The sequence below is a fragment of the Nomascus leucogenys genome, chromosome X, assembly GCF_006542625.1.
Source record: "Nomascus leucogenys isolate Asia chromosome X, Asia_NLE_v1, whole genome shotgun sequence".
In the NCBI taxonomy this organism is placed as follows: domain Eukaryota; kingdom Metazoa; phylum Chordata; class Mammalia; order Primates; family Hylobatidae; genus Nomascus; species Nomascus leucogenys.
The window spans coordinates 20,386,734-20,414,292 of NC_044406.1; the positions used below are offsets into that span (position 1 = coordinate 20,386,734).

At 40.4% G+C, this 27,559-nt stretch overlaps 2 protein-coding genes across 2 annotated transcripts in view; both read left to right on the top strand.

Moving 5' to 3' along the window:
- Nucleotides 1-8,945, top strand: part of MBTPS2 (membrane bound transcription factor peptidase, site 2) — a 59,513-nt gene extending 50,568 nt beyond the window's left edge. Inside the window, exon 12 of the mRNA XM_030806530.1 lies at nucleotides 8,844-8,945. Coding sequence (XP_030662390.1) covers nucleotides 8,844-8,865 — 22 coding nt within the window. The 3' untranslated portion in view covers nucleotides 8,866-8,945. The remainder of the gene's footprint in view (nucleotides 1-8,843) is intronic.
- Nucleotides 8,946-8,978: 33 nt separating this feature from the next.
- Nucleotides 8,979-27,559, top strand: part of SMS (spermine synthase) — a 98,003-nt gene continuing 79,422 nt past the window's right edge. Inside the window, exon 1 of the mRNA XM_030806532.1 lies at nucleotides 8,979-9,024. Within this exon, the coding sequence (XP_030662392.1) occupies nucleotides 8,994-9,024 (31 nt within the window). The 5' untranslated portion in view covers nucleotides 8,979-8,993. The remainder of the gene's footprint in view (nucleotides 9,025-27,559) is intronic.

A 27,559-nucleotide genomic window follows, 5' to 3' on the forward strand; every position in this document is an offset into this window, starting at 1 on the left:
TCTTTTAATGGCTTCTACTTTTTTCCTAGCCTTTATGTATTACCAGAAATCTATAATGGGAGGTAGCACTTTGCAATTTATAACATATTCCCTTCTCCAGTTTAGGGTACCCCTTTTGTGTCGAGAAAATACCTAGGGAAAAGAAGTTAGAACAGAAGGAGATAGGCCTTTATAGAAAAATAATTTCTTATCAGAAAATAAATACACTTTTTTTTTTTTTTTTTTTTGAGACAGAGTCTTGCTCTTTCGCCCAGGCTAGAGTGCAGTGGCGCGATCTCAGCTCACTGCAAGCTCTGCCTCTCCAGTTCATGCCATTCTCCTGCCTCAGCCTCCCGAGTAGCTGGGACTACAGGTGCCCACCACCACGCCCGGCTAATTTTTTTTTTTGTATTTTTAGTACAGACGGGGTTTCACCGTGTTAGCCAGGATGGTCTTGATCTCCTGACCTCGTGATCTGCCCGCCTTGGCCTCCCAAAGTGCTGGGATTACAGGTGTGAGCCACCGCGCCCGGCCAGAAATACCCTTTAATCACAGAGAACAGGTTAATGAAAATAAATTGTGATTTATTGAAAACAAACAGGGTTGTATTATGCATAAACTGGTAAGCCAGTGTTTAAACTTGACAATATATTACAAACACTTTTATGTTATTAATATTCTAATGTTATTTCAGTGGCCATATAATATTGCAGTGTTAAATATGCCATAATTTAATCAACCCCTATTATTTCTAATTTTGTAATATTATAAATAAAACTGTTAGGAATATCCTTACAACTAAATCTTTTTGCATTCTATGACTCTTTAGACAATTCTAGAAACTCTTAGGAAAATCCTAAAGATGACTTTCTTAAAGCATGAACAGTTATATATATAGTATACATTTAATTTTTTTTTCTGTTAATTGGGTATCCGAAGATGGCATCTTGTTTTAATTTGTACTTTTTGATTTTCAAAAAAAGTTGAATATTTTAAAATGTGTTTATTGGTCATTGTCTTCTTTTTTTTAATCCACAACCTTTGCCCATTTCTCATGTGAGGGATTATCTTTTTACTGCTTTTCCTTGTAAGCTCAGCTGTACCATTCGATTTGTTACATGTAAATATATTAAAACTTCATTTAAGTATAATGCTTATTTTTGTTTTTAATATATTATGGTCTGTCAATCTTTGTTTTGTTTACTGCCTTTGGTGCTATGTTTTGAAAGTTTCCCCCACTCCAAGATTTTATAAATATTCACATTTTCTTGTAATAATTTTGTGATCTAATTTTTTAAAATATTTAACTCTTTAACCCATGTGGAATATATTTTCATGTTGGTGCAAAGTAGGGATATAATGTTATGTTTTGTTTTCCTCAAATGATTGGCCAGCCATCCAAAAGAGATGGCTAGTCTTCATATGAGAGGCAACTATTTATTAATTTACTTTCACATTTCAGTAATACAATGAAATGAGTATATATCTCATGTGTTTCATTAGAATAGAGTCCTTAAATCTTTTTTTTTTCCTTTAGGTGGCTTTTTTTAATGGAAATAGTGTTTCTCATTCCTAAACAATATAGACTAGCAATCTGGAGATTACCCTTAACATATATCATTATCTAAAGGTACTGTTTTCACCACCTTCTTAATTAAAATATTTTTTGCTTCATAGATTTTCAAGCTTTAACTCTTCTATCTATCTCTGAATCATTTACTATTCATTTTTAAAGGTTAAAAAGGCAATCTGTCTTTAGAACAGATATCCTGATTTTAAAGTAAGTATTTTATCTTCATCTGTTTTCGTTATTTAACGATTAAGCATGGAACATTGCATTTCTTGATTACTTGTTCAAATACATGCATTAATTTTTATTGTCATAATTTAAATCATGAAAATTAGGGGTAATGCAGATACTATGAATTTGTATTTTATTATAAGATTTAAACTGTTTTTTCTATTTATAATAAATGATGAGTTTAAAAGAAGTTGGTTAGCTGTGCTTTTTTCCTATTTGAAATGTTTTTCTTCTGAGCTCACTGTAGTTGGTTTTTAAGCTTGCCAAACTTTAGAATATGACTCTTACAAATATGATACACTAAGAGATGGCTATTGGTTTTAAAAAGTTCCATTTTTCATATTCATCCCTATTCTTTAATCACTAGAACCAATACATAAAGTCTTTCCTTCATTTAACAAATGTTTATTACACACTTATTATGTGCCAGGCACTGTTCTAGGCTCTGGGGATACAGCAGTAAACAATACAACTTTTCTCTTTTGTATTTTGTAAGAAAAAAATCCCATTTGTTTTTATATGTTAAGGAGAGTGTGCACTTTAGCCTCATCACAAATATGAAGTCATTGAAAATTTCAAGCAAGATTTACCTTTTGAATGGATCATCTCAGCTAAAGGTAAAGCATGGATGGGAGAATAGCAAGTCTGGTAGCAAAGAAATTGGTTAGAAGACTATTTCACAGCTTGGCGTGGTGGCTCACGCCTGTAATCCCAGCACTTTGGGAGGCTGAGGTGGGTGGATCACTTGAGGTCAGGAGTTCCAGAGTAGCCTAGCCAACGTGGTGAAACCCTGTCTCTACTAAAAATATGAAAATTAGCTGGGTGTGGTAGCAGGCACCTATAATCCCAGCTACTCAGGAGGCTGAGGCAGGAGAATCGCTTGAACCTGGGAGGTTGAGGTTTTAGTGAGCCGAGATCATGCCATTTCACTCCAGCCTGGGTGACAAGAGCAAAACTCCATCTCAAAAAAAAAAAAAAAAAAAGACTATTTCAGTAATCTTCAACAAGAGAGGACAGTGATGGCGAATACAGTGGTGGCAGTAGAGATCAGAAGGAAGAAGAGAACAAACCAAAAGTAGACTCCACTGTATTTGATGGTTAGGTGTGTATTAGGTTCAAGGAGTCAAGAAGGCAATGAAATGATGGAAATGCCATTGACAGACCTAGGGAATACCAGAAAAGGAGCAGTTCAATTTGGAACTCCTTTTTTTTGTTTTTTTGTTTTTTTGTTTTTTTGAGATGGAGTCTCATTCTGTCACCCAGGCTGGAGTACAGTGGCTCGATCTTGGCTCACTGCAACCTCCACCTCCCGGGTTCAAGTGATTCTCCTGCCTCAGCCTCCCAAGTAGCTGGGATTACAGGTGTGCGCCACCATGCCCAGCTAATTTTTGTATTTTTAGTAGAGACAGGGTTTCACCATGTTGGCCAGGCTGGTCTTGAACTCCTGACCTCAGGTGATCCACCTGCCTCGGTCTCCCAAAGTACTGGAATTACAGGTGTGAGCCACTAGGCCAGCCTCAATTTGGAACTCTTGAGTTTGAATACCTGAGAGACTTCCAAGTGGAGATGGCAAGTAGGTAGTTGTATGTACAGATCTGGAACTTAGGAGAAATTAGTTGGAGATGCCATCTGTGAGCTGATGCACCCCAAATACATAATTGAACCCATGGAAGTGCATATTGTCCAGCAAAAACAGGGAAAAATGAAAAGGGAAGGTGTCCTAGGATAAAGATCTCAGGAATACCGGCATTTAAGTTAAAAAAAAAAAAAAAAAAGCTACAGGAAGAGGAAACAAAGGAGCTTCAGAAAATTAGAAGGAAAACCGTAAGAGTTTGGTGTTAGAGAAAGGGAAGAGAATGTGTCAAGAAGAGGGGGATGTCCATAATATGAGATGTTGCTGAAAGAGAAATGATGTCAGATGAGGACTGAAAAATATCCATGGGTTCTAGTAGAACAGCAGTCCCCAACCCTTTTGGCACCAGGGACTGGTTTTGTGGAAGACAATTTTTCCATGGACCAGAGGTGGGGGATGGTTTCAGGATGATTCAAGCGCATTACATTTATTGTGCACTTTATTTCTATTATTATGGCATTGTAGTATATAATGAAATAATTAGACAACTCACCATAATGTAGAATCAGTGGGAGTCCTGAGCTTGTTTTCCTGCAACTAGATGGTCCCCCATCTAGGGGTGATGGGAGACAGTGACAGATCATCAGGCATTAGATGCTCATAAGGAGCATACAACCTTGGCCCCTTGCATGCACAGTTCACAATAGTGTTCTCACTCCTATGAGAATCTAATGCTGCCATTGACCTGATAGCGGGCAGATCTCAGGTGTTAATGCAAGCAGTGAGAAGCAGCTGTAAACACAGATGAAGCTTCTCTGGCTCACCTCCTGCTGTGCAGCCCAGTTCCTAACAGGCCATGGACCCGTACCAGTCCGTGGCCTGGGGGTTGTAGACCCCTGTAGTAGAAGAGTTCATAGATGATCTTGAGAGAGAAACTCTAGTGTGGCAGGAGAAGTTGAGCCAGGTTGGAGTGGATGGTGGATGGTGGAGTGGGTGGGGTGTGTGCGGGTAGAGACTGCAGATACAGAAAATGCCATCAAGAAGTTCAGTTTGGAAGGGGAGCAGAGAAAAACTGTTGGGACCTAGTGAAGGATGTAGGAGAAAGTTGTTATCATTGTTTTAGCAATAGGAGAATCGTGTGCATGTTTTTGGTGCTAATGGAAAGGACCCGAGATAAAATAATTGAGGGAAGAGATGGGAGCCAGGGCACGATAGAGCCTCCATTAAGAGGGATGCCCTTTCTAAGAGGGGGAAAAATGGATGCAAGCATAGTTGTCGTGGTTTTGATAGAGAACCTCATGTGGCTCTCCATCAAACATCACTTGAGTCATAGGTGTCTAGAACACTATTTTGCACCTTAGAAATATTTGAATAGACATCTTAGAAATCTTTGCTGAGTAAGACAGATTCTTCGCATAGCTGCAAGAAGCTTAGCCAACCCCATTTCTAGATTAAAACTACCAGCAAAGAGGTACTTGAGGAATAGGCACAGGGTGCTCAGCTCTGGACTAATAGCATTGAATGTCCTGATTTTTAGAATGTTCTGTGCTTAACTTCTCAGGAAACACAGGCTGAAGTATAAGAGTTGAAGGGATTTAGAATAAGTCATTGTTTCATTAAAAACTATTTTTGGCTGAAGGAGAAATAAGATTTGGATGAGGACACAGCTAAACCATATCATATACCATCTTAACTGGGGATGGCATTTTTTTTTTTGAGACAGTGTCTCGCTCTATGGCCCAGGCTGGAGTGCAATGGCATGATCTTGGCTCACTGCAACCTCCACCTCCCGGGTTCAAGTGATTCTCCTGCCTCAGCCTCCCGAGTAGCTGGGATTACAGGTGCACTCCACCATGCCCAGCTAATTTTTGTATTTTTACTAGAGCTGGGGTTTCACCATGTTGGCCAGGCTGGTCTTGAACTCTTGGCCTCAAGCGATCTACCCGCCTCGGCCTCCCAAAGTTCTGGGATTACGGTGTGAACTACTGCGCCCAGCCAAGTTCCTGAAATCTCTTATCTGTCTAAAAGCAGAATCTGCCAAAAAACAAAACAAAACCGTCAATTGCCATAAATCCCCTCCCTGAGAGCATCATAGATGGAGATGAGAAGTTGGCACCACACCCGAACAGACATTGTCACCAAACTCGTATCTCCCATCTATTCTCCTAAGGGTTAATTTATCTTTCAAAAAAAATCATTTGTTTTCCATAAGTGCCCTTCCCTAACCCCCTTCTAAGAAGTTATTAGTTCTCCCTGAAGTGTCCTCTGACCCTCCCCATCCCCAATTAAGATGGTATGTGATATGGTTTAGCTGTGTCCCCACCGAAATCTCATCTTGAATTGTAGCTCCCATAATTCCCATGTGTCATGGGAGGGACCCAGTGGGAGGTAATTGAATCATGGGGGCGGGTCTTTCTCATGCTATTCTCATGATAGTGAATAAGTCTCATGAGATCTGATAGTTTTATAAAGGGGGCTTCTCCTGTACATGCTGTCTTGCCTGCCACCATGTAAGACATGCCTTTGCTCTTCCTTCGCGTTCTGTCATGACTGTGAGGCTTTCCCCAGCCTTATGGAACTGTGAGTCCATTAAACCTCTTTGCTTTATAAATTACCCAGTCTGTCCATTGAACCTCTTTCCTTTATAAATTACCCAGTCTCAGGTATGTCTTTATTAGCAGCATGAGAATGGACTAATACAGTATATAAGCCCCAAATTCTAACCACCTCCTTGAGTCACATTTCCTTGTGAATTTCCATGCCAACCAACATAATTAAATGTTGCTCTCTCTTGTGAATCTGTCTTTTATCAGTTTAATTTACAGGGCTCCAAGAAAAGAACCAAAGAGGGCAGAGGAACAGTTTTTCCTGTCTGACAGAATAAAAGGGCATGATGTTTGAAGCTTACTTCCAAATGGTTCTGAGAGAATGAGCTAATAGAGCAAATGTAGCAAAACATTAACAATTGATGAATCTGGGTGAAGGATTTGAGGGAGTTTTTTGTACTGTTCTTGAAACTTTTTTTTGAAATTATTTCAAAATATTTTTAAAAGAAGAATAAGCTTCTGCATTTATTCATCACCTCGCTTTTTTTTTTACTCTATTTCCACTTTCAATGCTTTTTTACTCACAACTTCCTATGAGTGGAAAGGATGAGGAATTTGACAGACAGAGCTGCCTTTTGGGTTTGTGCAAAATCTCTGTGTCTTAATTTGTGTATCTGTAAAATGAGGATAATATCTTCAAACGTTCACTACATGAACTGAGATGAGGATACAGTAGGCCCTCAATAAATGTTATTGCCTACCCTTCTAAGACCAGTTCAAGTCCTATTTCCTTTATTAAGTCTTCCCTTATCACATCCATGATAAAAACTTATTTTATATCGTACCATACATTTAGCTAAATGCCTTTCTCTTACATTACCTCATTGAATTGTCCCAATAACCTTACAAGTTAGGTTATCATTTTCTCTACATCATAGATAAGGACATTTAATGAAGTTAAAAGATTTGGCTAAAATCACACAGTTGGTCAACAGAAATAACAGAATGAAAACTCAGCTTCTTTTAGCCCCAAGTTGTATCCTTTATGTTATACCACAATTTGATATTTCTCCTACTCAAGTGTTTTAAGTGTGGTAAGAATATACATAACATAAAATTTACTATCTTAACAATTTTAAAATGCACTGTTTAGTGGCATTAAGTACATTCACATTGTTATGCAACCATTCCCAATATCCATCACTAGAACTTTTTCATCTTGCAAAAACTGAAATTCTGTACCATTTCAACACCAACTCCCCACTCCTCCCTTCCCCCCAGCCCCTGGTAACTACCATTCTACTTTCTGTCTCTATGAATTTGACTGCTGTAGATATAAGTGGAATCAGGCCTGGCATGGTGGCTCACACCTGTAATTGCAGCACTCTGGGAGGCCAAGGCGGGAGGATTGCTTGAGCTCAGGAGTTTGAGACCAGGCTGGGCAACATAGTGAGACCTGTTGTCTACAAAAAAATTAAAAAATTAGCTGGGAGTGGTGGTGCATACCTGTAGTCCCAGCTACTTGGGAGGCTAAGGCAGGAGCATCATTCGAGCCCAGGAGGTCGAGGCTGCAGTGAGCTGTGATGGCGCCACTGCACTCCAGTCTGGGCGACAGAGCAAGACCCTGCCTCAAAATAAAATAAAATAGGCCAGGTGCGGTGGCTCACACCTGTAATCCCAGCATTTTGGGAGGCCGAGGTGGGTGGACCACCGGAGGTCAGATGTTTGACCAACATGGTGAAACCCCATCTCTATTAGAAATGCCAAAAAAAATTATCCGGGTGTGGTGGCAGGAGTCTGTAGTCCCAGCTATTCGGGAGGATGAGGCAAGAGAATCACTTGAACCTAGGAGGTGCAGGTTGAAGTGAGCCAAAATCAGGCTACAGCACTCCAGCCTGGGCAACAAGAGCAAAACTCCATCTCAAAAAATAAATAAATAAAATAAAATAAAAATTTAAAACTAAAAAATAATTATACAAAAAGGGAATCATACAGTATTTGTCCTTTTGTGATTGGCTTATTTCACTTAGCATGATGTCCTCAAGGTTCATTTATGTTGTAGCATGTGTCTTAAGTTTTATAAACACTTGTGCTCATGGCACTCATGTACAACTTCGTGTGTCCTTATTTCCTTTCCTGGTTTATAAACTCCTTGGGGGCTGAAATCCCATGCTTTCTCTTGGTATTGCCACCCTCATAGTGCCTCGTTCGTAACAGTGCCCAGTGAGCTCTCTTGAATGGATAGATACAGGCCACTCTAAAGTAGAAAACGATCCCCCTCCTATACTTGATGAAACTTGTATACAGTTTCATCATTGCTCTCAGCTATTGGAGTCAAGGAGCTGGACAAGCGTAATTGTTCTCTCTACTATTGAAACGGGAGCCAGACAAATTAAGAAGATTCCCCAGGTTGGAAGCATGGCAGGCAGGTGAACTTTAGTCAAGTAGAATTGGCTCTCTGCCCAGCGTAAAAACATATATGCCGTATTCTTCAAAGAGGAAAAAATCTCATCTTTTAGTCATACGAAGTGAGAGAGAGTTTCGTCGTGGCTTTTTTTTCCTCCTCTGAGAAAAAGAAAAGAGATCTGTCAAGACTGAACTTTGCAGGAGAGAAATCATCAATCTTTGGTGTCATCTGAGTGCATTGGATATGCATTTGCCTTGTGTCGCGGTTTGATTGTTGTCTAATCCCTGTAAACATTAAAGGATAAAAACAGGAGAAATGGAACAAGAAATATGTGGGATCCAGGTTTTAGCTGTGCTGCCCACTGATGACTTTCGAGGTGAAGCTTTCAGGTCCCTTCTCCCTAGCACGCCCATGCCTCCACCTCTATGAAGCAATAGAGCTTCAAGGGCAAATCTGGCCTCAGAGCCCAGAGGGGAATATGGCCACGTCAGGGGCCACCCCAGGAGACTCAAAGGCCTGCATCTCTTTGTCTTGCAGGAGTTGCTGCTGGACCACATGACACCAGTCCCATTCTTGAAGCAGAATGTTCAAAGAGTGTGTGCAAAATGCAGAAGCCACCCATTTCCAAGAAAAACGGCTATGCTTCAATCAGCCTAAGTATACTGCAAGCAAGGGCACCCGTAAGAGATGGACCTTGAGGGATTCAACCTAACTAACTGTGAGTAAGGACGTCTAGCACATTTTGGAGAGTACTGATATGAAACAGATTCCAAATAAAATAACCGGAGGCAGGCTGGGTACAGTGGCTCATGCCTGTAATCCCAGCTCTTAGGGAGGCAGAGACAGGAGGATAGCTTGAGCCCAGGAGTTCGAGACCTGCCTGGGCAATGTAGCAAGACCCCATTCTCTACAAAAAGGAAAAAAAAAACAAACAACAACAACAAAAAAAAAAAACAAGAAATAACTGGAGGCAGCCTGTAACATACTAAATTATTTCCCATTGGTACATAAACACCATTAGCACATCAACACCATTAGCACATCCTTTTGAATACGTAAGGTCTGTGGAGATAAGACTACACACAGGATCTCAAAGAATCTCCCTTATTAAGGGGGAAATCAAGTTGGCTTTCATCCTAGCAACTTACTTAAGCCCTAACATACTTACAATTGTTTTACATAGTATATAATATTTCCCATACTTGATTGTGTTTCTTAAGTTTCATTTTTAATTTTCAAATCAAAACAGGAAATATGGGCTGGGCACAGTGGCCCACACTCTCAGCACTTTGGGAGGATAGCTTGAGGCCAAGAGATCAAGACCAGTCTGGGCAACATAGCAAGACTCTGCCTCTACAAAATTTTTTTAATTAGCCAAGCATGGTGGCATGCATCTGTAGTCCCAGCTACTCGGGAGGCTGAGGCAGGATTGCCTGAGCCCTGGAGTTCGATACTGCAATGAGCTAGGATCATACCAATATACTCCAGCCTGACTGAGAGAGGAGGACCCTGTCTCAAAAAACTGTCAAAAAAAAAACCCAGAAAATATAGAGAAGAGGTAGCTATTTAGAATGCTTGTAGAACTTTTGTAACATTACTGTTTTTTAGACTGAGGAACATTCTCCAAAAATATGATTTTGCACACATTTTTGATTGCCTAACCAAAAGTCATTTCTCTCTCTCTTTCCCTTCTGGCAGGGCCTGCTTCCCATAAGAAGGGCTAAAAATGCCAGACACTCTCTTTCAGCCTCTTTTGCAGGTAGGGCTGGCCACATGACCCATCTGGTCAAATTAACCTTTCAACCACACTCTTCCAAAAGGCTTTTAGAAAGATTTTTCATGGTAATGAAAACAACAGATATTCAAGGAGAGCTTTTTTTCCCCACCTCTTCCTTCCTGACATTTCATAGGCATTTCATTTTGTGGGAGCTTTGGAAGCTATATTGCAGCCATTAAGCAGTAGACAAAGCGAACGTGCTGAGGATGGCAACAAACAGGGATGGAAAGAACCTGGATCACTGATGATGACACTGTTTAGCTTGGGACCATCACGTTCTGTATTAGTCAGGGTTCTCTAGAGGAAGAGAACTAATAGGATTTTTATATATATATACATAAAGGGGAGTTTATTAAGTATTAACTCACACAATCAAGAGGTCCCACAATAGGCGGTCTGCAATCTGAGGAGCAAGGAGAGCCAAAACTGAAGAACTTGGAGTCCGATGTTTGAGGGCAGGAAGCATCCAACGTGGGAGAAGGATGTAGGCTGGGAGGCTAGGCAAGTCTAGTCTTTTCACATTTTTCTGCCTGCTTTATATTCTAGCCATGCTGGCAGCTGATTAGATGGTGCCCACCCAGATTAAGGGTGGGTCTGCCTTTCCTAGCTCACTGACTCAAATGTTAATCTCCTTTGGCAACACCCTCACAGACACGCTCAGGATCAATACTTTGCATCCTTCAATCCAATCAAGTTGACACTCAGTATTAACCATCACACCTTCTAAACATCTTATTATGTAAAATGATGCAACTTCCTGTTGGATATGCCACTTTTTTTTGAAACAAGGTCTCACTCTGTTGCCCAGGCTACAGTGCAATGGCATGATCACGGCTCACTGCAGCTTCAAACTCCTGGGCTCAAAGTGATCCTCCCACGTCAGCCTCCTGAGTAGCTGGAACCACAGGCATGTGCCACCATGCCTAGCTAATACTTTTTTTAGAGAGAGACAGGCTCTTGCTATGTTGCCCAAGCTGGTCTCGAACTCCTGGGCTCAAGTGATCCTCCTGCCTCAGCCTCCCAAAATCCTGGGATTATAGGCGTGGAGCCATTGTACCTGGCTGGATATACCACTTTTAGCTGGATATTGTTAGTCACAGCTGAAAGCACCTTAACATATTCAATGCGTTTTAAAATACAGTCCAAGCGGAACCTATTTTACACCAAATATTGACTAACTTTCTCTCAGATAGTGGAAGGGCATGTTCCTAAGCATAAGCATATGAGAAAATCTTTGTAATGACGAGATAAAGGGAGTTTGCCGGTTTAAACACCCGCGGGTTGCCCTGGCAAATGTCAGGTGTCACAGGGTCAGAAAGATTAGTTCATAATGTACTAGGAAAAACATCCTGCAATATATATGAAAATATATATTGTAAAAAATCTTTTTGGCTAAAGGTATTGGCACAATTATTAGAATACAATCTAGAAACATTTACTTTAAATTTTAAGAGCAAAGACAAGACTGCTGATCTTAATTAGTCGAAGTTTTTCTTAAGGATTTCAATTCAAATGTGTCCTTTATTCTGATTGTGATGGGACGTTTGATTTGTCCTATTTGAAATGCCATGTAAATTTTCCAGATTGAAAGAATTCACAAAGTAGCTTTGAAATTGTTTCTGTGATGCCTTAGAAAACCCAGACATCTGACCTTATATATCAAGTAAAATATAATTTTACTTGATAAATAGAAAAAGCCACTTGCTGATAAAATTTTGTTATTCACAGGTAATTACATGAGTGAATTCATTTTTCTACTTGCTATTTTGCTAGACAACTATCTTCATTAAAATTTTAGATTACTGTAATTTACATGGAGCTCACACATTCAATTTACAGATTTAGAATACTTATCAATTGATGTCCATTTTATTTTTTCTTTTAGTTGCTGAGATAAGACATCCATTTTTCTCAAAATATATCAGGTCAAGCTAAAAAAAAGAAGTGAAATTAATATGAAAATATCTATTAAAGGACATCAGTGTCAAAGCTCACCATCCTTTCTATCTATCATTCATCTGGACATAGTCACGGCTTATACAATAGAATTAAATATACCATCCCAGAGGACACCTGGCAGTGTCCGGAGACATTTTTGGTTGTCACAACATGGGGGAGCAGTGCCACTGGCATCCTTGGTAGAGGACAAGGATGCTGCTACACATCCCACAGTGCACAGGACAACCCCCACAGCAAAGAATGCTCCAGCCCAAAATGTCAATAGTGCCGGGGTTAAGAAACCCTGTTCTACACCAAGCACCTTGATGTCTAAAATACAACACAAACTGGTTCTTTGTTCATTAGAATTCCTACAGAGGAAAGAATAGATTACTATCATTTTACAGTCATCTCAACAATTGAATTCAGGAGAAGCCTTGATTCTTATAAACTGCAAAACATTAGTTTGAAGTCTAGTTTGTAGGTATCATTTGTTTTCTATGAGGAATTCCTTCTTTTGATGTTATATTTTCTTTCACTCAAAGATAGGACTTACATGAGCCTTCCTTTCTGCTGTTCCTTTTCTTAAAAAAAATTGTCTTATGGCAGGGCGCAGTGGCTCATGCCTGTAATCTCAGCACTTTGGGAGGCCGAGGCGGGCGGATCACCTGAGGTCAGGAGTTTGAGACTAGCCTGCCCAACATGGTGAAACCCTGTCTCTACTAAAAATACAAAAATTAGCTGGACACTGTGGCAGGTGCCTGTTATTCCAGCTACTCAGGAGGCTGAGGCAAGAGAATCGCTTGAACCCAGGAGGCAGAGGTTGCAGTGAGCCGAGGTCGCGCCATTGCACTCCAGCCTGGGTGACAAGAGTGAAACTCCATCTCAAAAAAAAAAAATTGTTTTATATCTAGTGTGTCTTGAAGTGAACCTGAACTTCACTAACATTGCCAAGAGTCTTCCCCAAGACGTGGACCACAGATGTGAGTTCAGTATAAATTATATGGCTATAGGAAAGTCACTTAGAGAAACTTTCACTGTGCCTCAGTATCTCCCTGAGATGCCTGCCTTGCTTGTAGAGATAATGTGAAAACATTTCACTTGGAAATAAAGTCACCATCCAAATCTAAGATCTGATATAAAAGAGATGATAAAGAACACTAAGTTCACATTACCCTTCCTGGTATTTTAAATGTCTTTTCTGGCCGGGCGCGGTGGCTCACGCTTGTAATCCCAGCACTTTGGGAGGCCGAGGCGGGCGGATCACGAGGTCAGGAGATTGAGACCACGGTGAAACCCCGTCTCTACTAAAAATACAAAAAATTAGCCGGGCGTGGTGGCGGGCGCCTGTAGTCCCAGCTACTCGGAGAGGCTGAGGCAGGAGAATGGCGTGAACCCGGGAGGCGGAGCTTGCAGTGAGCCGAGATCGGGCCACTGCACTCCAGCCCGGGCAACAGAGCGAGACTTCGTCTCAAAAACAAACAAACAAAAAAAATGTCTTTTCTATCTTTGAAAAGCTGACCCGGAACACAGAAAAGGGAATTTTTTTTTTTTTTCCTTTTAAAGATCCCTATGGAGGATTGTTCTGGAATCCATCAGAATGTTCTAATATCTAGCCTCTAATTTGTCATGATAAGGCATGACACATTACAATGTAGATTGATAAAACTAGTTTGGAAAGCAATTTATCAACACTCATCAACCTCAAAAATGTTCATGCCCAATGCCTGTAGTCCCAGCTACTTTGAAGCCTGAGGCAGGAGGATGGCTTGAGCCCAGGAGGTTGAGGCTGCAGTGAGCCATGATTGTGCCACTGCACTCCAACCTGGGTGACAGAGCAAGATCCCATCTCTTAAAAAAAAAAAAAAAAAGTTAAAAAGAGTCCACGCCCTTTGAGGCAGTAATTCTTGTTTTGGAAATTTATTCTAAAGTTCTAAAGTAATAATCCTAAATATATACTAGGCTTTCTACAAAGAGATGTTCCTAAACCTGTGATTTACCACGGTGAATAACTGTAAACTACCTAATTGTTCAACAACCAAAATAGTGGAATGGATACATTCAATTCACTAACTTAACTCAGCTTTATGTCTACATAAACATAGTAAAAATTATTTTTATAGAACATGCGTGATAACATGGGGAAATATTTTTCTTAAAAAATAAAACAATATGAAAGTATACTCACTACGTAATTATAATAGCATAAGAAATCAAGCAAAATCCTTTAAATTGGTGTAATCAAAGCTGTGTACCCAGAAATTCCACTTCTAAGATCCTTAATCCTAGGGAAATGATTGGCTACAGGGATTTTTTTTTTTTTCTGAGACAGGGTCTCACTCTGTCACCCAGGCTAGAGTGCAGTGGCACGATCACAGCTCACTGCAGCCTCGACCTCCCAGTCTCAAGCAATCCTCCTGCCTCAGCCTCCCAAGTAGCTGGGACCACAGGCAGGCACCACCATGCCTGGCTAATTTTTTTTTATTTTTAATAGAAAGGGGGTCTCCATATGTTGCCCAGGCTGGCCTTGAACTCCTGTGTTCAAGTGATCCTCCCGTCTTGGTCTCCTGAGTAGCTGGGACCATAGGCACGTGCCACCATGCCTGGCTAATTTTTTTTTATTTTAAATAGAGATAGGGGTCTCCCTATGTTGCCCAGGCTGGTCTCGAACTCCTGCGCTCAAGTGATCCTCCTCGGTCTTTCCAAGTTCTGGGATTACAGGGGTGAGCCACCATGCCCAGCCTGTTACAGGGAAATTAATCACCATGCAAAAAAGTCGAAACAATTTCAATTTTTTTTTAGTAAAAAAGTGGAAACAATTCAAATGTCCAACAACTCAAATAATAAGAGATTTGTAAAAATCAGTTACGGTACAACAATACAGTGGAAAGATGAGCAGCCAATAAAATGATGTTGAAACACGTTTATTAACAAGACAACATGTTCATAATATATTAAGTGAAAATTCAGGCTTAAAAGGGTAGACACATTAAAAATCCCTTAAAAGAGTAGGAAGAGGTAAGAATGTGTATGTTCAGTATATAAGTCCAAAAGAATATTCTCTGCAAAAGTAGTTGGTTGTCTTTTAGTGGTAGAATTATAAGGATTTTTTTTTCATTTTGCTTCTATGTATTTTTTGAAATTTCTATAGTAAGCATGAACTATCTGCATAAAAAAAGAAATACATCAAATGTTATCAAAGCCTATGGAATAGAACTATGGATCTCTTCTTATTACATTTTGTTTCCTGTATTTTCCTAATGGTCTTGACTTATTTCACTTGAGAAGAGGTGAACCATTAGAAGAAAGCACTATCCGGTGCCTTCTTTAGGAGAAATATCTTGGGTCAGTCACTTTCCTTCTTTAAAATACCTGTCTCAGATGGGATAGGGTAGTTTACGTTGTTGTAACAAACAAGCCCAAACACAAAGATGTATTTCCCACTCATGCTACATGTCCATCACAGGTTGTCTGTTAGCTCTGACCGCCATGGTGACTCAGAACCTTAGTCTGTGGATCAGCTACCATGTCAAACTGTGCCAGTTGCCACACTAGAGGAAAAAAGAGCTCTGGAAAGTCATACATCAGCAACAAGTTGCCCCAGCCTGAAAGTTACTCTTATTACACAGTGGCCACAATTAGTCACATGGCCCTATCCAATTCATAGGAGGCCAGGGCATGGGTAAGACAGATTATGTTTGGTGAACGGCGCCTAATTCACCAGCTCAGAACATTGTAAGCGAATATTGAAAGAACTATAAGGAGACATCAACAAATTTATAATCACAGTGGTCATATTCCTGGCACCTGCTACTTTAGTCTGTGGCCAACTTTATCTTGTTAGATGCAAGCATTGTAGAAAGCATACCAATGTGTCAGATGGAGACCAGTTACCACAAGCAAAACAGGACATGCTTTTTGTGAAATCAAAAACTAACAAGGCATTTGCTGATTGTGTGGCAAAAAGAGGATAAAGGAGCATGCAATACATATGCAATACATACATAGGTGACAGCATTTCACATTTACTCGGGATATACTCAGCTGGACAAAGAAAATTGTAGCTTTCATCCCTTCTTGGCCTTTTGGCTAAGATCAAGTGAAAATTGTAGCTTTCTTCTTTCTCTCTGACTGCTCTGATTTACCTTACAAGCCCCCACCCTCTAGGTAGAAGTAGGGAGGGGAAACAAGATTGAATTCAATTTATTAACCTCAATTCAATCCCTAACTTAAAATGTCTTTGTAGGTAAATAGTCCCTACTTGGATGACTCAGTTAAGTGCTCAACCAGTAAGAGTTCCACCACTTCCTCTGCTCCTCTCCAAGATGGCATCGGGTGTGTGAGGGAGAGGTGTAGCTTTCAAGACCTCTTAGTGGCAAAGGGCAGATGTTAATCCTCCCAAAGAAAAGCAAGATCCAGACCTCCCCATCTGCAGTCCTCTGCCTTCTCAGCAACCTAGCTAACATACTTCCTGCCCTAGGACTTCAACCTAGAAGGAGGCGATCAGAACAACTGTGTCTTGTGACCCGCCCCCAGACTGGGAAGTGGGAAGGGGTTAGGGAGGGGGGAGTGTTTTTTTCTCTACTCTTTACAGCCTGACCAGGCCTCCCTTCTATCCTGCACACAGGCCTGTGTATTGAAAAGGAAGCTTTGTTATTTAGAAATCCCTTTCTCCAAAAAGCCTGGGTTTTATATATATATTGTTTTACTCAAAAGAGGTCAAGAAAATCAGCTTTGAAATTCAAAGCTGATGAACGGGCTCTGTTCTAGACAGCACCTGTTCGTCCTTTCTTTCCTGGGACAATAACCTTGATGACTCTTATCAAAAGGCTAGCAGGAAGTGGGATTTAAAGGGGAAAATCAAAATGCGTTGGTTTAATTATTATAAAAGGTGTTCCTCAGAGGCGAGATTGGAAGAACTAAAGTAGTGAGGTATCTATTTTCTTGGGTGTCTTGTGAGATTTATCTCTTTTCTTCACAGAGACAAAGTAAAATTTTCAAAAATATGACCCTAATGAAAATACAGAATGAACACCTCACTGGTTTTATGCATTAATGAGGGAACCAGCAGGATGGTAAATCTGGTACAAAGGATAATTCAAAAGATATGTTTAAAAAGAAAAAGTATGCCGAAATAAGCTTGCTAAGTTAGAGGCAAAACAGGGCAATAAAACCATAACCTTTGAGGTCACCCCTTCTACTGCAAAGAAATCATTTGCATCTCTACTGGACAAAAACCTCCAAGTTAACATGCCTGGGCTTTAATCAAGCAACAGTGCATTCTCATAGAGAACTGAATAATCCTTGGGTGGGCGCTTTAAATGGAGGCCTTTTAATAAAGCTTCAGTCTGGAAATTGAAAGGACAAGCAGTCATTCTGTCTCCTTGTTTCCAAGTGTTAGGTAATTTTTCTTAACATACTCAAACATTGCCTACATCCCACCCACCTTAACACACACAAAACCGATCTGCTGAGAGCTGGTGGAAGAAAGAGTTATGAATGGATTAAAGAGCCTATAGGAGTAAAAGATGGGGATTTAAAGCAAGCACAGGTTTCTGCTTCAGAGACACAAGTGAATGGGTATCTTTAAAAGCCTAAATATGTGATTTTGTTCTAAACCTACATATTTTAAAGATGTTTAAATTACGCTTTCCTTTTAAAATTACCTTTTCCTTTTCAAAATCTAGATAGACTTAACTAGGCCTGAATGATTCCATTACCAAAGCAGATTAATCTGGTTAAATGAAACCCTAAGGGCATGTGATAATTATTTTTCAGTTGTCACAGGTTACATAGGTTACCACAGCCCATTAATGTATGCTAGCCTATTAAGTTACTGAAATGACAAACATTATTGCATCGATAAGGCATATTCAGTCCAGTTGAGATAGAAACCATTCTCCAAATGATAGTAGCTTCCAAAATAAACCTATTTTTAAAAATCTCATAACAGCTCATTTGTAATACAGCTTGCTGCTCAGATGGTTTCTGAAAAGTATCTTCTTAGAGAGAAATCAAAACATCTCATGTACTCCGTAAATATACACACCGATTATGTACACATAAAAATTAAAATTTTAAATTTAAAAATTTTAAAAAACAAAACAGACAAAAAAGAAAACAAATATTATAATAGGACAAAGCCTACTCTGAATAGCAGGTTCCCCATGGAATTTTGTTTTCTGAGTAGAGAGCAAGATCATCTGATTAAAAGGCTCAAATTCTCTGAAACTTTCTATTGAAGGCTAAGATGTGTAACATGAGCACATTTCCATATTAAGGTTATTCAGCTGTGGAAAACACCAGAACCCACACAAAGCTTTTCCTTTAAAAGCTGAATAAAATCTAAGACACTGCATGTTGGTGCAGAAATGAGAAATCTAAGTTGTTGTTCACTGACTGCTTGGCTGTGTTTTTTTTTTTCCTGCAAGAAAGCAGAGACACACATTTGAGAAAGCATTGTAACTCAAAAGCATGACCACAGCTAAGAAATTTAAGTAACCATGTCACAGAAACACAGGAACATAGATTCTGTTGGCTAATCCAAATAGATAATTAATCATGTTCCTGGCAGTGTGGAATGCAGATTTGCATGCAATTCACAGAGACTTTGGCAGGCAGGCTGAGAGCTTTCCGGAATATCAGAATCTGGAGTGTCTTGAGGAGCTGGTAAGTCAGTCATTCTGAGATCTACAGATTTCTTGGATCAGTAACATTTAAAAATAATGTTGAAGACCAACATGGTATTAACAACTTCTTATTTTGGCAAGTAATAATATTGTAAAAAATACTTACTGTTTATAATTGCCATTATTTCATAAAAGATATGGTTACACAGACTCTATTTTTTTAGGCTAGTTCGTAATTGGATTCGCTGTTGGATTTGGGGGTCAAGATATCTTTAAGTAACTTAACTTATTTCTCAAACCTTTCATTAGTGACTGAAAGGCATATTGAAGTACTTGCCATGTCCAGTCAAAATGAATGTTACTTCTGAGACAGGTGAATGTGTCAGGACTAGACTGGCTCTAGATAGGAACTTGGATCTTGAGAGTTCTTCTGTGGGATCATCTTGTCTTAAGGAGGGTTTTTTCAAATGGTGGGGAGATAGGAGATTTAAACATTGACCAAATTCCAACTGTGGCATGTTTTCAGCTTTCTTCTGCCCTCCCTGACCTGTAAATAAGAATTAAATCAAGAAATACTGCCCAAATGCCTATTACTAAGAGTGCAGGGTTAAGCTTTGGGGCAAAACTTCTCAAACTTAAGTCTTCGTTAAGAATAGTCTGGGAACCTATCAAAAGGCAGATTCCTGGGTCTTAGTGCCATGGGTTCTGAAGTCTGAGATGGCAACCATGGAATCTCAATTTTTAACAAGCATAACATGATTTTGGTGGAAATGGTCCGTGGGCCCCATCTTTAGAAACATTAGCCTAGGAGTGAAAAAAAGAACACTTCCAATTTCTGTAATGACATACTAGGTATTCAGACCAACTTTCCTGCTGAACATAATATATTAAACATCTTCTTAAAAGCATCAAAAAGCTAACAAAATAGTGATAAATTACTGGGATGCGATTCAGAAAAGAATGGAAATCCACAGAAGTGAGCCTGACATTCTGAACCATTTTTGCCTTCCCATTACTAGCAGATCCTGAAGAGACAGCTGAGAGGATGAGCCGTCTTCTTAGCAAGCTCATGGGAATAGGGAGGCAAAAATCAGAGATCAGGACCTGCCAAGGGTGGACACATGGTAAACCAGTCCTCATCCCATACACATGCACACACATGTTAGGAGGAAGGGTGAACTGGAAGTGGCTTCCTCAGAGAATCTCACATCTTGAACTTGAACTAGGGTGATCAACTTGGGCCTCAAATTATTCTGACAAATAATTTTTCTTATATAGTGCCCAGCACACAATCAAAGATAACCAAGCCTAATTGGGACAGAAAACGTTGAGCAAGAACCACTAGGAAAAATGAACAACAAAATGGATTTAGAATGACTCCAGATACGAGTAAATCTAAATGAGTATTAACTATGTGAAACAATTAGTATAGTCCCCTGTGGGAATACATAGATAGATAGATAGATGGATAGATAGATAGATAGATAGATAATTTATTTTAAATGCATGATAATCATAGTATAAAGTCTTGAGAGGAAAATAAATGGAGATAAAAATGTTCTAAAGTCCTAACATTATCCAAAAGGAAAGGAAAGGTATCAATTAAAGTTAGATATTTGGCTGGGTGTGGTGGCTCATTCTTGTAATCCCAGCACTTTGGGAGGCCAAGGCAGGAGAATTGCTTAAACCCAGAAGTTTGAGACCAGCATAGGCAACATAGTGGGACTCTGTCTCTACAAAAAAATAAAAAAAGTTAGCTGAGCATGGTGGTGCACACCTGTAGTCCCAGCTACTCGGGAGGCTGAGGCAGGATAATTGCTTGAGCCCAAGGGGTCGCAGCTGCAGTGAGCTGTGATTGTACCACTGCACTGCAGCCTGGGTGACAGCAAGAGACCTTGCTTCAAAAAAATGAGATATTTAGGCCAGTCGCGGTGGCTCATGCCTGTAATCCCAGCACTTTGGGAGGCCGAGGCAGGCAGATCACTTGAGGTCAGGAGTTCGAGACCAGCCTGGCCAACGTGGCGAAACACCGTCCTACTAAAAGTATAAAAATTAGCTGGGTGTGGTAGCAGGTGCCTGTAATCTCAGCTACTCAGGAGACTGAGGCAGGAGAATCGCTTGAACCCAGGAGGCGGCGGTTGCAGTGAGCTGAGATTGCGCCACTGTACTCCAGCCTGGGCGACAAGAACGAGACTCCATCTCAAAAAAAAAAAAAAAAAAGGATATTTATAAGTGAAACATACATGCTGTAATTCTAGGGTAACCACCAAAAGAATAAGAGTATATGATATAGAAACTGAAGGAGATTTTTAAAAACTGAATGTAAAAGTCATCAATCCAAAAGAGGGTGAGGACAGAAAGAAAAAGAAACACAAAACAAAACAGACAAGAAAAGAAAAAGTACATAATAATAAGATTTTAACACAAATATATCACAATTACATTGAATGTAAATGGACTACATTTTCCAGTGAGAAAACAAAGATTATAAAATAGAAAATAGACAAACAAGCAGTACTACTATGTGTTGTTTAAAGAGACACATTTAAAACGTAAAAATAAAGAAAAGTAGAAAGTAAATAAATGACAATAATTTACGCCACAATTGGTAACTAAAAGCAAGTTGATATAGCTATATTAATATCACACAAAATAGACTTCAAGCAAAAAGCATTATTAGAAATAAAGCAAGTCACTTCTTAAGAAAAGTTAAATACACTAGGAAGACAGAACAATTTTAAATTTGTGCATAACTAATAACCTGGCCTGAAAATATATAAAATAAAAATTGAGGCTGGGCATGGTGGCTCACACCTGTAATCCCAGCACTTTGGGAGGCTAAGGTGGGTGGATCGCCTGAGGTCAGGAGTTTGAGACCAGCCTGGCCAACATGGTGAAACCCCGTCTGTACTAAAAATACAAAAATTAGATGGATGTGCTGGTGCATGCCTGTAGCCCCAGCTACTAGGGAGGCTCAAGCAGGAGGATCACTTGAACGCAGGAGGCAGAGGTTGCAGTGAGCCAAGATCATGCCACTGCACTCCAGCCTGGGCAACAGAGTGAGACTACATCTCAAAAAAAAAAGAAGGAAGGAAGGAAGGAAGGAAGGAAGGAAGGAGAGAGAGAAAAGAAAGAAAGAAAGAAAGAAAGAAAGAAAGAAAGAAGAAAGAAAGAAAGAAAGAAAGAAAGAAAGAAAGAAAGAAAGAAAGAAAGAAAGAAAGAGAGAATTGAGGCTCATACCTGTAATCCTAGCACTTTGGGTGACGGAGAAAGGAGAATCAATTGAGTACAGGAATTTGAGACCAGCCAGGGCAATATAGCAAAATCTTGTTTCTACAAAAAAAAATTTTAAATAGCTGGATGTAGTGGCATGTGCCTTTAGTCTCAGCTACTTGGAAGGCTGAGGTAGGAGGATCACTTAAGCCTGGCAGCTCGAGGCTGCAATGAGCTATAATGGTGCACTGCACTCCAGCCTGGGTGACAGAGTGAGACCCTGTCTCTAAATAAATAAATAAAAATAAATAAATAAAAAATAAAAATGTATAAAAATAAAAATTGAATAAAATCAAAATTAAAAGTACATCAAGGAGAAGAAAGAAAACCCCCAGTCATTGTGAGTGACATTAATACAACTTTCTTAGTAGCTGGTGGAAACAATAAACAAAAAAAAGTCAAAACACATAGGTGTACTCTACACAGCCGCTACAGGTATGACCATGTGAAATAGTAGACAAGGCCAAAGTCCAGGGAGGATCATGTACAAGGGAATTCCTCCCAGAGGGCAGGACCAAGGTCTGACAGGAGAACTTCCTTCACTACTAGGGAGTCTTTGTGCATCTTGCCAAACACGATTTCATCCTTTCTATGCACCAGCGACTGATGAGTGCTTTCCATTCTACATTTTCCCAAATGGGAGTTTTCTCTGTGTCTATCCTGTTCTTGCTCTATACGATGTGCCAGATGTTGAGTAGTGTTGGGGGAGTAATGTTCTATTATTATATAGATTTCTGGATCATGAGACAGTAGATCTAGACCTGATAGAAAAGACTGCACATTACACAGAGGTGTCAGACTTTGTTTTGTACTCAGGAAATGGATTGTATTTTGAGGGATGAGTGTATTCTATGTGTATGGATATTTAGATGCCAGAGGTTTGGAAGTGTCAGAGTTTGCAAATTGTTCCCTGTGTCCATTTTGCCTTTCTACTTTTTGGTAACAGAGGCCCCCTGCATGTGAGCTCATCACATGGCTGCCCGGCAAGATACTACATTTTCCAGTCTCCCATGAGGATAGATGTGGTCACGTGACTGAGTCTGGGCCAATGGGATGTGTGTAGATGTGATGTATATTTACCTCCATAAAGATGAAGCTGGTTGCCCTGAATATTCTGTCCATTAGCTGGGAAGTGGCAATGAATGGAACAATGCCTTGGGCCCCAAGAGGGATCCTGAGTATGACAGAGAGGCCCACCAGCCTAGGTTCCTATATGTCATCATGGAACAGAGCTGCCTTGTAGACCCTGGACAGTTATATTAATATAAAAAAGAAATAAACTTCTATCTTATATAAGCTATTGTACTTTAGGATTCCTTTGCTACAGCAACACTGCCTGTACCCTAACTAATACATGTGTTATGGAGTGACAAAGGTCAGTTGGGAAGGTGGGGGTGAAGAGGAAACACTTGTTGTTAGCCTTAATAGTAAACTCAGGAGTCAAGATTTGATAGGCTTGGTAATGTGAAGCATTGCCGAGGGACAGGGCAGATGGTGGTGCCATTAATGGTGATTGGGTAGCTGATGAAATGGCTTCAGCTACCTTTTGTGTGATGTTTGTAATTCCATATCTCTGGGCAATTCTCTCCAGAATATCATGTCCGTATCTCTCTTGAGATCAAATAGGCTCCTCAAACTCAACATTTCAAAGCTAGGCCGGGCGTGGTGGCTCACGCTTGTAATCCCAGCACTTTGGGAGGCCGAGGAGGGCGGATCACGAGGTCAGGAGATCGAGACCACGGTGAAACCCCGTCTCTACTAAAAATACAAAAAATTAGCCGGGCGTGGTGGCGGGCGCCTGTAGTCCCAGCTACTCGGAGAGGCTGAGGCAGGAGAATGGCGGGAACCCGGGAGGCAGAGCTTGCCGTGAGCCGAGATCGCGCCACTGCACTCCAGCCTGGGTGACAGAGCGAGACTCCGTCTCAAAAAAAAAAAAAAAAAAAACATTTCAAAGCTTAGCTTTCTTCTCTCCAAAGCCTTCTTCCCGTATTTTCTATTACAGGTTAATGACTGTACCTTTCAATATCACCCTTCACCCACTTGTCAGTAGAAACTAGAATCATCCTTGATTCCTCCTTCATCACCACACAGTGTCTCATAAACATCACCTACTTCTATTCTTTTTCCTCTATTCCCATTGCCAGTGCCTTAATTCAGGTCTTCATTATCTCTTACTTCAAATGTTGCAGTAGTCTCCTTCCTTTTTTTCTGTTTCTTTTTCTTCTTTTTTTCAGCATTCTTCTTTCTAGCTGATTTCTCTGATTTCAATCTCCCCCATGCCTCAGACTGCTCTCAGGACTCTTTTTCCAAATAACAAATTTGACCATGTCACTTACCCTGTTTAGACATCTTCTTCAATTTCTCAATTTTCTTTTTTTGAGATGGAGGAGTCTCACTCTGTCACCCAGGCTAGAGTGCAGCGGCACCATCTCGGCTCACTGCAGCCTTGACTTCCCAGGCTCAAGTGATCCTCCCACTTCAGCCTCCCTAGTAGCTGGGACCACAGGCACACACCACCATGCCCAACTAATTTTTTGTATTTTTGGTAGAGATGAGGTTTTGCCATGTTGCCCAGGCTGGTCTCAAACTCCTGAGCTCAGGCGATCCGCCCGCCTCAGCCTCCCAAAGTGCTGGGATTACAGACGTGAGCCATCGCACCCGGCCATCTTCTCCAATTTCTTTTAAGCTAAGTAGCCTGGACTGGTCCCCTTTGAACCCTTATCAAGCCCCTCAGTACACTGTGGGCCCCAGGCACAATGAGCCTTTATAGACAATGTCCTCTCTGCCTGGAACACTTTTACCCTGTCTTCATTTAACGGACTCCTACTCTGCCTTCAAAACCCAGTTTAAACATAACTCAATGAAATATCTTCTCAGGCCAGGCAGGGTGGCACACTCCTGTGATCCCAGCACTTTGGTAGGCCAAGGCAGAAGGATCACTTAAGCCCAGGAGTTTGAGACCAGCCTGGACAACACAGTGGGACCACATCTCTACAAAAAATTTAAAAATTAGCCAAGCATGGGGGGGCACGCCTGTAGTCCCAGCTACTGCTGCGGCTGAGGCAGGAGGATCACTTGAGCCCAGGAGATCAAAGCCGAGGTGAGCTGTGAGCATGCCACTGCACTCCAGCCTGGGAGACAGAATGAGACCCTGCCTCAAAAAGAAAGAAGAAAGAGAGAAAGAGAGAAAGAAAGTAAGAGACAAAGAAAGAAAGAGAGAGAGAGAGAAAGAAAGAAAAAGAAAGAAAGAAAGAAAGAAAGAAAGAAGAAAGAAAGAAAGAAAGAAAGAAAGAAAGAAAGAAAGAAAGAAAGAGAAAGAAAGAAGAGGGAGGGAGGGAAGGAGGGAGGGAGAGAGGGAGGGAAGGAAGGAAGGAGAAAGAGAAAAGAGAGAAAGAAAGGAAGAAAGAAAGAAAAGAAAAAGAAACAAAGAAAGAGAAAGAAAGAAAGAAACAGAAAGAAAGAGAAAGAAAGAAAGAAAGAAAGAAAGAAAGAAAGAAAGAAAGAAAGAAAGAGGAGGGAGGGAGGGAAGGAGGGAGGGAGGGAGGGAAGGAGGGAGGGAGAGAGGGAAGGAGGGAGGGAAGGAGGGAGGGAGAGAGGGAGGGAAGGAAGGAAGGAGAAAGAGAAAAGAGAGAAAGAAAAGAAAGAGAAAGAAAGAAAGAAAAGAGAGAGAGAAAGAAAAGAAAGACAGAGAGAGAGAGAGAGAAAGAAGGAAAGATCTTCCCAGAATCCCTTGGCTTAGTTGTTTAGCTATTCCCACCTCAATATTTGATATATGAATGAATGAATTAAAGATACATTAAGAACCAAATCCCAAAGAACACACCCAGCAGAAAGACAAAAAATTTCCAAAATAGAAATTTACCACTGGAAAGGGAGCTTACAGATTGTAAAGATCATCTAAATGTGTTTACAGATGAGGTTCAGAGATATTATGTGACTATCTCAGGATCAGACAGGGTCTGACTATGCTGCCCAGGCTGAAATGCAGGGGCTATTCACAGGCACACAGCACACTACAGCCTCAAGCTCTTGGGCTCAAGCAATGCTTCTGAGTAGCTGGCACTGCAGGTGCACATCATTGTGCCTGGCTCTTCCTGTACTATTTTTTTCTGTATTTTGCTGTGAATGCATTGGAGAATAATTTTAATAGAAGGATTTGTTTGAAAAGCGGAATTTAAAGGTTCAATGCTTCAGCTTGCCAACAAAGTTGCACTTCAAGTCAAATATGAAATGATCAAAATGTCAGTGTGATCTTGTCACAAAGATAATTATCTAAGTTACAAGCCATTCTCCCAGAGAGACTCATGGAAACCCTGTGTACACACCAATGTAGACATTGAAAACAAGAGATCATCCAGTCCAAGGATTCTAAACATTTTTTTTTCACCTAGGAGTCCTTTGGCAGGCTGGCTTCTCAGAATAATGCTTTTGAATGCATAAAACATCACACATAGGAATACAAAGGAAATCAGCATATTGAAAATATGCCTATCAAAATAGTAAATATTATAAATGTGTGATATAGTATTATATATGTTTCTTCATTTAATCTATTAATTAACAACATCTATCAGGAGTCTAATTTTGAAGTGGTAATAAGTATAAATGGTATTTCAAGATATATGCAACAATTGTCATGTGATACAAAAATATTTCTGATTTCTATTAATGACAAATCACAGGTTCTGCTAGCATGACTATGGTTTAACGCTTGCATTTGCAGTTAAATAAAACACATGCTTTTGTTAGAGATTACTGAAAATAAAAAGGAAATGTTTTTCTCTTTCAAGTTCACTGATACACTAAACCCCAAGTTAAGAATCCCTGGGTTAGTTCAATCCCTCGTTTTAAAAGTAAGGGATCGGCCGGGCGCGGTGGCTCACGCCTGTAATCCCAGCACTTTGGGAGGCCGAGGCGGGCGGATCACGAGGTCAGGAGATCGAGACCATCCTGGCTAACACAGTGAAACCCTGTCTCTACAAAAAATACAAAAAATTAGCCGGGCGAGGTGGCGGGCGCCTGTAGTCCCAGCTACGTGGGAGGCTGAGGCAGGAGAATGGCGTGAACCCCGGGGGGCGGAGCCTGCAGTGAGCCGAGATCGCGCCACTGCACTCCAGCCTGGGCAACAGCGAGACTCTGTCTCAAAAATAAAATAAAATAAAATAAAAGTAAGGGATCTTTTGTCTGAGATATGTAAAATTAGGTCAAATAAAATTAATTCAGAGAAAACCATTGATGGGTCTATGACGTTGGCCTTTTTCAAGTCAGCACAGTTCCCTTAAGGAGCTTGGGTTTAAAAACAAACAAAAAGACTTGAAAAGGGAGGTTGTTTTTATACAATTTCTGCTTTCTGCTCAGTGTTCCTGGTCCCTAAGTCCTGCTTGGTACAAAGGCCCTTGAACTAGAGGAAAGGACACGTAAGAATTAAGCTCAAATTAGTATCTCAGTATGTTATCCTGCCACCGTACTAAGAACAACAAGAAAGATGACACAATTAATTTTTGAATAAATGTCAACAATAAGAAGTGTCCAAAAATGCCCTATTAAAGAACAGAATACTCAGCCTTGAAATGAACTGATACTGTACAGGGATTTGGGGCAGCTGGATCTTTCAAACCTTTGTGATTGTAGCTCAC